The following is a 13,058-nucleotide window of genomic DNA, read 5'->3' as shown; positions in this document are numbered from 1 at the left end:
TCTTCATCACGCAAGCTCTGTGATTTCAAGTTCAAGGTTTAGGATATTATAAATCATTGCTTCAGATTTTACATTTACCTTCATGACAAAAATCTCACATTGTTCACCCATTACCTTCATGTGCGCAGAACTGCCTCCAGGCATTAAGAAACAAAAGATGAACACTTTGTCACCTTACTGGTAGAAACCTACCCATTGGTCTCCTTCTGCCCAAAGCAGCCAACCCAGAGACTAAACACACTTTTCAATCAAGAGCAATGATGTTGTCAAGAAAATTAATATATTCCTTGTTTCATTCTGTGCTTTTTGGGTTGCTGTCAGAGTCCCGATATTATTTACTTTTGCAAAAGTAGCTACTGATAGCTCTCTGCTTGTATTTTTTTTTCAGAATGCTTTTACTAGCTTTTCCACAAGTTAACATGCCTATTAAGAACATTGAAGTGGAGAATGCCCCTTATCTACCAGTGAAGTGTTTCCTTCCCTTCCATACAGTATATGGCATGACAGCTTTTAAACTGCAAGTTTTATAATATAAAATCGTACCTGAAGAAGCTTTCTTTTGTAAGTTAAATAAATGAATATATAAATTGGTTACTTCCTTTGGAGGCAAGCATACAAATCAAAAATGTCCCTAACAAGGAGGACTGATGTCTTTGCAATGAAGCTACGTTGAAGAGTATCATTGCAAAGAAAATTACTTTATGTTCCTCTGTGAGCAAAACAAATAACTTTATTTATAGAAGAAAATAACGTTATTTTATTAATAAGAGAAAGTAAAACATTACTGCTCATTTCAAGATATAGGAGGACAACTTTATTAGAATGCTTTATTTTTAGAAACATTTTTTTTTTCCAGTTTATTAAAGGAGATTTCAGGGAATGCAATAAACTAAAACTCAGAGAAGCTGCAAACATTTATATTTGGTGGAGTCTTTAGAAAGTGGACAGTGACTGCTGATTTGTGCAATAACCTTTTTTTTTGTACTGGCTAATGATACTTCATTTCCTACATAACATTTTTTCAAATAATTAAAACAAAAACTAAACCATAAAGGAACTCAAGACAGTATCTGTCTCATGCTTTATCCACTCATCATCTGTCAAAGTTTGTTAGCTGGCTAGAATGTCTGCATATACAAACTCCATCAATTTTATTGGAAAGAAGCAAAGGAAGAAATAATTAATTATAAGGAACACTGGGCTCTGAACATCACACCCCCAGCATTTCTAATATACTCCTCTTAGCTAATAGAGCTGCTTTCAGTGTAACATTTACTTAGTAACTTGCAGTCAAAATACAGAAATATCCCAAGGCATGTTAGAGTCTACAGTTATGTTCAGAGCCATATGTCTGCCTGTAATAAATTTAATTAGATTTGTATTATGTAATAAGCAGAAGGGGCATGAACTAATGAACAGAGGAAGAAAATGGGTATGAACTTATAAAGGAGTGAAAACCAATGCAATATAGTTTAGTAAAGAGAAGCACAGTCTATTGTATATTAACAGGAATTAAATTCTTACCTTTGTTATTGTATACATCTAGATAGTTTGGTGCTGAAAAAATTGTGATTAGTGAAGGGAAACCTGTTGTTTGGCTTTTCCTGTACATGCGATATCTAAAAGGAAAGAGAAGACACTAATTACTGCCCAGCGTTGTACGTATATTTGTCACTGACCAAACACAGTGAAAAAAATCCTGCTACATTACTACACTGGCTGTTAACAAATGCCAAGACAGAAAAACACACATAAGTGCTTTTTAAAGCCATGGAAAAAAATATTTCCTGCAGACTTATTATCCATTTGGGATGGCCAGGGAACCACACCATGCCCAAAAGCTGTGCCTCCATCTGAAATTCAGTGAGCTGGAGATGGATTTTGTTATGAATCCACTCAGCCCACCTCTGGAGCCAGGCAGCCTCTATGCACTGGCACCCCAGGACACTCCCAAACTTCACCTCCGTGGGAGTGCAGGTGAAGAGAACCACCAGGACGTGCTCTGGAGACACACGCTGCTGCCTCCAGAGGAGGCCTGCACGTCCCCTACTGCCCTCCAGCTGCCGGCCCTCTCTGGGCATGGAAGTGATGGCAAGGCCAGGGGAGATGGAACGTATGAGAAGAGGAGGGGAAATGGAGAGTCCAGTATTCTCAGTGCTGCTTCTAATCTCACCCTGTTTAGCTACTACAGTTTAGTAATGCCTGCATGATTTCATTATGTAAACTTGCTGCCTTGCAAAAAATAAAAGCCTTATTGGGCCAACGTATAATCAATCAAGCATTAAACCTGGAAGTAACTGGAAGCAAACCAATGAAACAGTACTTTTGTCTTACTAAGAGACAAGTAACACCAAGTACTGCTCTTTGGTCTTCAGCTACAAGAAAGTGAGGAATTTGGCAAGCATCCACAAGAGTTGCACTGAAACCACTGTATAGTTTCAATGCAATCTGTTGAACAAAACTGTATTTATTCACCCTTTAGTGGAATGCAATATAAGAAAAATGAAATTTCATTACCCTTGGGTATTTCACATCAGTTATTTTTGGCAGAGTAATAGCTTGCTTTTAATTGCATTGACGTTTTAAAGCATGTGATAATTCAAATATTCAGAAAGCTTTTTATATGCATAATGAATATCGACCTCATTCTTACAACCCTGCTACTTTATCTTTTCTTATTATTCAGGTTTATTATTGGGTAAAGTTTCTACCTCCAAATAAATACATAAATAATTTATGCAGCATATGTAATGCTATTTATTCAGATACCAATCTTACACTGAAATCACATAACTATGATATGTTTTAAAGAATAGATATTTAAATTTATTTTTTAATTTGCATTAAAAAAAAAATCTATCTTTACACTGGCAAGTGTTTCATGAAGGGACCTTCAACACCACCTCATGTTTGACCCTGCTTATGCACAGTGTTTTAATAAACTCCTTAAATTCATTAATGATATTTCTGTACGAAATTATTTTTAGCTATTGAGTTCAATAAGTTTATTTTCTTGATAAAGCATAAGAGCAGCAGGCCCAGAAGTTTCAGGTAGGTGTGAAAGACTTTACAGTTCTGGCCTTCATGAGCCAAATCGCTTTCCAGGCATCACGGCACTGACATCAGTGTGTCAGAAGCCTCAAGGACATTTCCAACACTACTTTTTCTGAGATCAATCTGTTTTCCTTCCCAAGTTCGGCATCCAAATAACTTTTGGTCATTTTATGACACTTAAAATCACCATGGCTAAGCAAGTGGGATATGTAAGGATTCATTAAGTCCTGTACTTAGTAATGAGCATGTAAAACACATTCTAATTCCAGTGTATGTTTTTACAGCATTAATAAAAAGTGAGAGCTGTTGCAACTTCATTTTAGGTTCTCCACTCCATTCTCACTCAGTTGTTCTTTCTTTCCTTGCTCTGCTTGACAACACTAAGCCATTATTCATTGTTAGTGCTCCCTCTCCATACTTACCCAGCATCCTGAGCTTCATGAGCTCGGAGTATAGATAACAAGTTATTGTGCTGTAGGAATTCACATACAGCAGGGTAACTGTTGGAAGAAAATAATAGCAACTGTTATGGTATTATCTGAAGCACCACATTTAGCTCTAGCTCTCAAAAAATGTTTCGTCCAACATGCATCATTCATGAAATCAGCCTCTGCTCTGCAGGTAGATTTCAGCAGAGACAACACTAGCAGCAGCACCTTTTTTAATCCCACCCAGTAACAGCACAGAGAGGAACACAGGAAACCTGCAGTTCATTACATAACAACCACCACTCTATTGCTTGTCAGATGGAAAGTAATTTCTTTTATTATACTTTAAGATTCAATGTACTCTGAAAAAGAAAAATGTGATACAATAGTTGCTTGCAGCAGAAAACATCCTCACCCACTAACTACAAATATGCACAGGCTGCTTAGGGACACCAGGTAATAAGGTGGCGTGTGGCAAGACAGGGACAAAGACAGAAAGAAGAAAGGCAAATCAATCTCCAAACTAGAGATGTTTTATCTTCTGAACTTAATCTCCTTGATAAATGAGAATTCACTTTCCCCTTGGAAACCTAAAATGTAAATTCTATGGCTTCTGAAACGCCCAAAATGTGCCTATTAAATCTACCTTTCCAAGACATGTTCTACTGTATGAGTGAATACCAAGTCATTAGGTGGAAATGGTGATAAAGTATCACATTTTTTACTGCACATGGTGTTGCTTTCAAGAAGAACAGTGGTACCTTTTCTTAAAACCTCAGCACCGCAAAAATCAGTCTTGCTGTTTAAGACATGGAGTATATAACGAAATCACATACAGAAAAAACAAAACATAGCACAACCTGAACGCAATTTTGACAGCACAAGTGTGAAATATTAAGTTTCCAGAGAAAACTTGGTTTTAAATTATACCTACATAAATGTTACAGATCTTCAAATGACTCTGTTTAGTTGCTTTTGAAAATAAGCTTTGTTACTTTCCTGTAATGACTGTTTTTTCCTTCTTCTAGATGATTCTTCATGCCTGTACTGAAGGACAGCAAGCATGATGGCCATCTCTCATTTCAAGACAGAAGGTAAAACCTCTCTTCTCCTGTCATTAGTAATCCAATACAGAACCAAAGAAATCCAAAACTTCCTGGCTTCCCTGGTCTAAAGCCTGCTGTAACAAGGACGAAGAACATGCACGGAAGAGGGTAAAGGAGCAGTGGTGTTGGAATAAAAAAAGCCTTCCACATGTTTGGCAAAACCTTACCAGGCCCCTTAAAAAACATCTAAGGGGTTGGAAATAGTTCTTTATTCTCATGTCATCTAGAGTTCTTTTCCTTCCTCCCTCTTCAGGCCAGTTCTATACAATTAGTTTTGCCTTACCCACACTTATTTCCCACCCTTGAAACCAAGCAATCACTCAGCTGATTTATATTTCATGAGCTTTCAGCACAGTGGGAAGCGGGTACCCTTGCAAAGGTAGCAGGTGGCCTCATCCACAGCCCTGCAGCCTGGTGACACTATGTCTGAAAGGCACTTCTGAATTTAACACTGCTCACTGGCAAGGACACAGCATGTCTGAATGGCTCTGTTCTTGCTAGCAGCTTAATGGAGTTCCATTTAAAACACTAAACCCAAGGAGAAGCCAAGTGTTACCACTTCCTTTCACTATCTGAATTTACCACCAGTACTGGAGGTCGCCTGCACAAGAGCAGCAAGACAAGCTGGCAAAGCACAGGAGTTTGTGTTTTCCTGTGCCCCTCTGTCTGACTGGAGCTTAACCAGCTTCAACCCAAGCACCCAAGCTCCAAACTGACACTAAGGCATCTCCATGGTCACTTCTGTGCTGTTTCTGCAGCATGATGGCCCTGCAGTGTGCCTGTAAGTAGCACAAACAAACCTGCAGAGTCTCCGAATCTTCAAGCCTAACTGCCATATGGGCTTTATATTACAGGACTAGGTATTATAAAAGAGCCTGGCAAGAGCAGCCTGGTCTGCAGTACCTTAGGGGCAAGATGCAGTCATACAGTAACACTGTTATGCAAAATACTTAAGTAAAAAGCTGTAGCTAAATGTATCAAACAAGTTAAAAAAAAAAAATCTCAACTAAACATTGTGCAAAAGACCTGCTGTTCCAGCCACGATTTCATGGACCACCTTCAGAGCCCCCCTGCAATCTCTGAACAGCCCCATCAGTTTCTAACTTCATGCGTAAGACAAAAATTCACAAAAATTCACAAAAAAAAAAAAAAAAAAGCAAAATCCAAAGCATCATCTTCCTTCAGTTTGTCCAAGATAAACACTGCTGCTTGCTTCCATCCTTCCTGGATATTTTGAAGGCGAAACGTCATTTGCAGCTAGAGGTTACAAACCCAGAAGAATGGTATACTGTTGGTTTTAGACTTGATCCATCTAGCATATATTCTCAGTTGCAGGTTTGGTATTTGGAATTGTCTAAAAAGATTGCCATTATAAAATCATTTCAATTCCTAAATTACATAGGGTATCGTTTTGGCAACTGCAGTGATCTCAAAAGCTGATAGGATGCCATTCAAACCACTGGCAAATGAGAACTAATTTGCATATGTTTCTTTTCATAATTAATTGTGACTAAATGTAGACTTATGGTACATTTTGTTTAGAAATTTTTACATTAACTTCTGAAAACTGGGGTCTATAATGAAAAATCTGATAGACAGTTGATTATGTTCATTATCACTACAGCTGCTCAAAATGTCTAGTCTATTACTTTTTTTTTTCCCATAGTATTCTTTTCATCCAGAATTAAGTACAGCTTTTAAAGAAGATATAATGAAGTGGTAAAAAATGCTCCTAAATAGACATGATAAGTTCTTCTTTCCATTTCAAAGTACAAAAGTGGAGGGTTTTATGCCTTAATTATCCTATTCTTCAGAAATCCATGGAAAATAGCATTCTACTAGCAAAATTTGGCTGATTCTACAGGGCCCACACCTAGAAAGGCAGAGATGTCACATAGTGTTCCATGCAGATACACCAAAAACCCGAAATTCTGACTGCCATCTTCTCTTCTGAGTGAATAGTATGGTATCTGTAACGAGCAAGCACTCATATTATGCAAACCACTACAGCCTATGAGCAGTCTATCTTGATATTTTATTTTGAAAAAGACGTAAGAAATCAGGCATTTTTCTTCAGCTATTTGTTGAAGCAGGGCCTGAGGCAAAGTTTTCACCATATGCAGCTATTATTACATGCTCTATACCCATTTGTGACAATAAACAGAGGACTAATTTCCAGCACTTTCTTAACATCAATTTGCTCCTGCCCAAATGCAGTTTCATATTAAACAATATTCCTCAACACAAAAATACATGTCCTCCAGTAAACAGCAGGAGGTCCTGCACGGCAAGAACAAACCAGAGATCATGGTGTAAGGTATCAGAAACAAGCTTCTACATAAAAGATTTCTGCTTGGAAATTTGTTTTACCTGATCTTTCTATTGAAAAGTATTACTTTGTAATCAAATTCCTTAGTACTTTTTCCACTTGCTACCCTTCCAGAAACACTCTCCCCTCCTTGCCCTGCTTTGCAGAGCCCAGACTGTAATTCAGATGAGCCAGAAATAAAGCAGTTGGCCAAGAGGGAAAACAAACAAACAGACCCCCCCACACAACAGGCTTTTCCAGACTGACCGAGCCTGCTGCCTGTGCTTCATGTGTCGTGCTGAATCACGGAAGAGCAGTGACTCACTGAGCAAACAAAACACGCACCACTCAGCTACACAGATGTTCTTCCCCAGGGAGTATGTGACTCTGATATTCGCTACTTTGGCATCCTTTTTTCATTAAAATGCCTCATGCACAGCTTACTAGTTCTGAGGTCTGTTTTGCACAATCACTGATTACTTCTGCACAGTTTTGGAAGAGAGGCAATGCTTTGCTAACATGAACCAAAATGGCAGATGTTTTCAAACTGCTCTTCCACCAATAAGTGGAAAAACTGCATGGATTTTATCTATCTATATTTTTCCTTCCTATCCCTCATACACCATTAATGCAGAGGTGTAAAGAGGACATTCGAGTTTTGCCCAAGAGCTTTTCTAAGATAACAATGCACATATCAGAATAAGTTTTCAGCAAAGCCCACTGGCCTCACACTTTGGTTTCCAAAGGCCAAAGGCAAATGCTGCTCTTGCTTTCCTAGGTAGCTCCCAGCACAGCTCTTTCAACCTGCTTTTTCTTGGCCTTAGCTCTGCTGTCTGCAGAGCTGCACAGAGAAGCAGAGCAGGCAACTGCATGGGATTAGAACAAATAAGCACATATCTTTTTTGCACAGTCATTCTTTTGAAATTGGATGTGTTCCCAGGTTGACAGAGCACACGAGCAATTCTACCAATAGCTGGGCAGATAACGTGAGGGCAGTAAAAAGCTTCTGGCCTGGAAGAAGGAAGAGTAGAAAAGTGGGCAAAAGGTTTAAAATACTGCTTCTGAAAAAAAACCCAAACCAATACCAACCCATATTCATACAATTGTACCTCACACCCTGAAACACGCCGAAGTCTTCAAAGGCTTTTCGCAGACATTCTTCTAGTTCTTTTATTAAGTACACATTAAAAAACAAAACAAAACAACACACACACAAAAAAAACCCCAAACAAGTGTGTAAAGTAAACCAGTGAAATGATGTGCTGGAAGGTCCAGAATTATTATTCTAACCCAGATTACCTGTAAGGCCAAACCATTGCACTACTGTCTGAAGGGGTAAAATGAAGTTATTAAAGGAGTCTGCAATGCTAGTCACTCTTGCCGCTTCTAACCCTTTCTGCCTTTGGTTTTTTGTGGCTTTTGAAAAATATCACAATGTAGTCAAGAGCCAAACAGCTTTATAAGGCTCAACATTCCTTAAGAACTAAGAAACCCCAAGACACTGGAGCATTATGCCCGTAGAAAATTTCTGAGTATCTGCTCTACTTCAGAAGCCATCCACTGACTTTGCCCAGGCTCAGGTCACTCCCACGCTCTTGGTAACAGTCAGTAAAGAAACAAGTCTTACACACATAAATGATCCCAGATAGCAAGTGTTAAGCTTGCACATGTGGTAACCCCAATAGGAAGCCCGTGATATACTTTGCATAGGATAAGACACTGCTAATTAACTCAGTGGTGCAACCACACTCTTGATGTTGTTCACCAGAGCTTTGACACAAAGGGAATGAAACAAGCTGCGTGTGGATTCAAGTGCAATTTTTCATGGTTAGGACCATGCATGCTCATAGTAACTCCATCTGAATGCAATAAAACAACATCTTAATTCTTCATACATCCAGCAAATCTTACAGGAATGATGACATTCCCCATCCTAGTGTGGCTTGGAAAGGAGAGAGTTTTCCCCACACCTCTATAATTGCCTAAACCCACTTAGTGGCTGTCTCTCTGTAAGGTAATGCAATTTTCAGGGAGAAAAGTCCATCTGACTTCTTCAAGCTTTCTGATCAATGAAAGAAGCCATGCTAAAGACCATAAGTAGTAGTATATCTTGCCAAATCAGATGTGTTTCTTACAGAAATGTCTGAGAGCTCCTGTACCACTAGTCCATGAAATAGGTTCAATGGGTCATTGGCAAGACCACTACAACCAGCTAAGTACAAAGAAATATTCGCTAAATAAATTTAAGGCAAAACCAGCTGAGCTGATAAGCAAATACGAAAACTTTACTGTCTGGATCAGCTGTAAAATCAGGGGGGTGAGTGGGAAAATCATTCAGGGACAAATTAACTTCCTCTTGTTCATAACATTCCTTGAATATGACATTATTCTGGGTAAGGATGAAAGAAAAGCTTCACTTAATTTAAAAACAATTTACACAACTAATACTATATTAATTATTTCTACTTTTTCCATGAAATTGCATCAAATATGACTACAACTATAGAGGACATACAACCTTAAATTTCAGAAAGAAGGTCAATGGTTAGGGCAGGCCTGGCCACTAGACAAATGATAAATGCTTTCTATTAACTCCTCTCCTTCCACAAAGGGGAAGAGAAGGAGAATAAGATACTTATGGATTGGAAAAGAAAACTAAACCATTTTTAATGAAACAAGAAAATAAGAGAAAATAATACTAATTACAAAATAATGGAAATAGAGTGTATACAAATCTATACAAAACCAGTATTGAACTCAACCCCCATGATGGCAATTATGTTGCCATCAGCACTGACCCTGCAGGACAGGCACTAGAGAAGTCCCAGACTGGACTTGCTGGTATATGGGAACCAGATTCAGGAGCTGGATTCAGGAACATACAGACTGCGACTGAAGGCAGAACAGACAGAACCCTCCCCAGGTGCTGGCCACTGAAGAAGAGAGATTAACCCTTGTGATGCCTCAGTGTTATACTGAATATGAAAGATATGGAATGGAATAACTTGTAGGTCAGTTTAGGGCCACCTGTCCTCCCCACAGGTACAGCCTCTTACTGCACCCCTAATGGGCTACACAAGATTTAGCTGTGACCTTGTTTTCTACACAGACAAGTATAAGCAAGAGCCTGTGTATCAATCCTTGGTAGTAACTGTAAACATCAAGCATTATCACTTCTAGAAGCAGACACTTTGCAAAAATACGCCTTTAACTTCAGAAAGTGCAGTTACTTAAAAGAGACCAAGCAGAAAGGTAAAATCACTGAACAGAGAATTGGTTCTGCTCTAGCTCAAAAGAACAAAGGGGAAATGAAATCTCAACACTATTCCTTTCTTTACTTTAAGGTATAAAGAATTTTAATAAATTTCCAAGATTTACTTAAATTTCACAGCTATTTTTCACTGTGAAATTGTACTATTATCATTTCCAAGGATCCATACATTCTGCTTATCCACATTGCTAAATGCTGCTGGATGTAAAAGGTGTGCATTAAGTGCTGGCTTTTAGCACTCTTGAAAATTAAGCTGACTATTCTTTACACCTCTAAATGACAGGTTAGGCCTGTGTTTTCAAGATCTGGTATTATAGATATGATAGCCATAACAGTTTCAGCAACTCGTAACATAGGAGTAAATTTCTTGAAGAAAAATTTGATCAGTTTGAAATTCTATAGGCTTTTTGTGAGTGATCACCTAAAAAATGCAGTGAGAAGCTTGTTAGACTACTGTACACTATACAGTCTTCATACTTTCTCATGTATATTTACCTCACACAAATGGCTCATAAACAAGTTTTGGCTGAATGGAGAAGACGTCATGTACTACTGAGCTGGAAAGTCCTGTTAACAAGCTGCATGTGCACAGGCAGAAAGCCATATTACTGACATTTTCCTCATAGTATTTTGTTATAGGAAATAACTTTAAAACAGAGAAAAGTTACTTGAAACTTACCATTATAATGAACATGTCTGACAAAGTTATTACAGTTACATCCTGCAATTTAATCATCTAGAAATCATTTCCTTTGCTCATGTGTGCCTGAAATCTTCCTGACCTCTATTTAAAATGCCCACTGCTATCTTTTAACTTTACTTTCTGGAAGTGACTGAAGAAACCAAGTTTTATTTACTGAAGAATAAACAAAGTCCACCCTATTAACAGATATTTTTGAAAGAGGACCGCATAATTCAGTTCCTCCTTTACATGCTGAGCTGGGGCTGTTTAGGGAAATCTGCTCTTTTCCTTAGAAAGTTACTAGAAAAGGCAAGCAAAATTAGACATTGCACACCAAAGGATACTGGTTTTGCCAGAGATTATCATTAGATAAGTAATTAGTGACCTTCCAGAGCAACTAGGCACTTCTTTTACATAGTAACACTTGCTCTTATATAACCTCCAAATTAGTCCTCTGCTCATGTCATTAAGCAGTTACATGTCCCTTACACATGGCCTAACAATTAGGTATCTTCCAAATATTTCCTCTCTTCCTGAAGTAGGCATTTTTCTGAATATAAGTCAGGACATAGGCTAGAGCTGATGTATTTTCAGGAGGAAACTGATATATATTTTAGGGAAATTTCATGGTAATTTTAAGAAACAGAGCTCTGTGAAAAAAGAAAAAAACAAAACAAAACCCACCACAAACAAACAAAACAACAACCTGAAACCTAAAAGTATCTAAGCACAAGGCATTCTGCCAGAATTTTCACTTTTGTAAGAGAGGTTCATGAGGGGAGAACACCATTACTCACTGCTTGCATGGCCTGGGAGCCCCAGGCCTGCGCCAGCATTTGATGCTGTTGAGAGGGAGAGGAATGATTTTTAGCCCTCAGAGTCATAATCCCATTTCTGCACAGATCAATTGTTTGCAACAGTGTGACACCTTCTTTCATAATGAGATCAAAGACATTTATCGAGCACCTTCCAGATGCTATTGATCTGAAGGCAGCAGTAGGACATGCCCACAACAAGTGCGTGCTGGCAGCCCAGGCTCCAGTGCAAATCTCTTTGTTCTCAGCCTGTCCCCACGCTGCAGCAATTACGGCTCAAAAAAAGGACTAGAAAAACTAATTTCTAAAAGTCAAACCATCTGTTACCTTGCTGCTAATGTTACCAATAAGTAGGTTGATTCTAACAGCTCTGTCTCCTGGTTACTGGTGGAAGCCATTGATTTACTTTCCACTTGTTACTAAACAGCTGTGGGTCAGCTACGTTCAAGGTGTGAATTTCTAAAATAACTGAAAGAGCTGGATTCCACACTTCTGCTGAGCTTATTGTGAAAACTTATGACTTGTGTGTAGCTAGTATGAGTTGAAGCAGAACCAGTCCTTCAAAAGGTTCAACAGCCTCTTAACATTTCAATAGCATCTTCACATTTCTCCGGAACAAAAATTCTTTTTTATTAAAATTTCACTGGATATGTTGCTTATTGCACCATTTAAGTTCCTCACCTGGCCATTTTTACTATAACAAAAAAAACCAAACCCTAAGCCAAAAAAAACCTAGTATACCCTAAATCCCTAAACTATCAGAAGAGGGCATAAAGTAATCACCACAGCTTTTCACGAGGTAACAACCATGTCCTGTGATGAAGAGACAATGGAAGTAGTGCTTGAGTTTCTTCATCACCACCACAAGCACACTTCCTAACAGGGTGTCTTTTGCCTGGTGTCCACAGGACCTGGTCTACAAACCAAGCTGCCTACCACTGGAAATGGAGAACAGCAGCAGTCAGCAAGCAGAACTGGGAAAAGGGAACAGTTTGTTGGTTGCTTTGGTCTCCCAGGGTGTTGCCAAAGAGGGGACAAGTGGGACATCCCTCAGTACCCAAGGAAATCCACTCCTTTAACGTACAGGAGAGAGTCTTCTCTTTCTACAGAGAGATACAAAATTCTACCACACTTAAAGGACAATTACCAATAAGCAGAAAAGAAACAGAGAAGAAAACTTCCTTTAAACAGTCACAAACTGACCCACAGATTTGCTTTACATGTCCTTCTATCCCCGTTTCTTTTTTCAGGAATACTCTCACAGTTTCATTTCACTAACAAGTAACAATAGAAAGAAATAATTTCAAAGATTAACAACAACTGGATGTCTTTGCATTTAAATTCACATATGTTTCTGCAAGAACGTTACAGGCACTTGCCTACATTTCAGCTCC

The 13,058-nt window shown here is 38.6% G+C and overlaps 1 protein-coding gene across 1 annotated transcript in view; it reads right to left on the bottom strand.

Moving 5' to 3' along the window:
* Positions 1-3,577, bottom strand: part of PPP3CA (protein phosphatase 3, catalytic subunit, alpha isozyme) — a gene marked incomplete at its 5' end in the record, with an annotated part of 35,261 nt that extends 31,684 nt beyond the window's left edge. The window contains 2 exons of the mRNA XM_008941625.1: positions 1,525-1,619; positions 3,477-3,577. Of these exons, the coding sequence (XP_008939873.1) occupies positions 1,525-1,619; positions 3,477-3,577 (196 nt within the window). The remainder of the gene's footprint in view (positions 1-1,524; positions 1,620-3,476) is intronic.
* Positions 3,578-13,058: the final 9,481 nt, after the last annotated feature.

This window comes from Merops nubicus, unplaced genomic scaffold (assembly GCF_000691845.1).
Source record: "Merops nubicus isolate BGI_N331 unplaced genomic scaffold, ASM69184v1 scaffold3226, whole genome shotgun sequence".
Taxonomy (NCBI): domain Eukaryota; kingdom Metazoa; phylum Chordata; class Aves; order Coraciiformes; family Meropidae; genus Merops; species Merops nubicus.
Note: the sequence above shows the minus strand (reverse complement) of the source record. Positions and strands in the feature narration are given on the sequence as shown.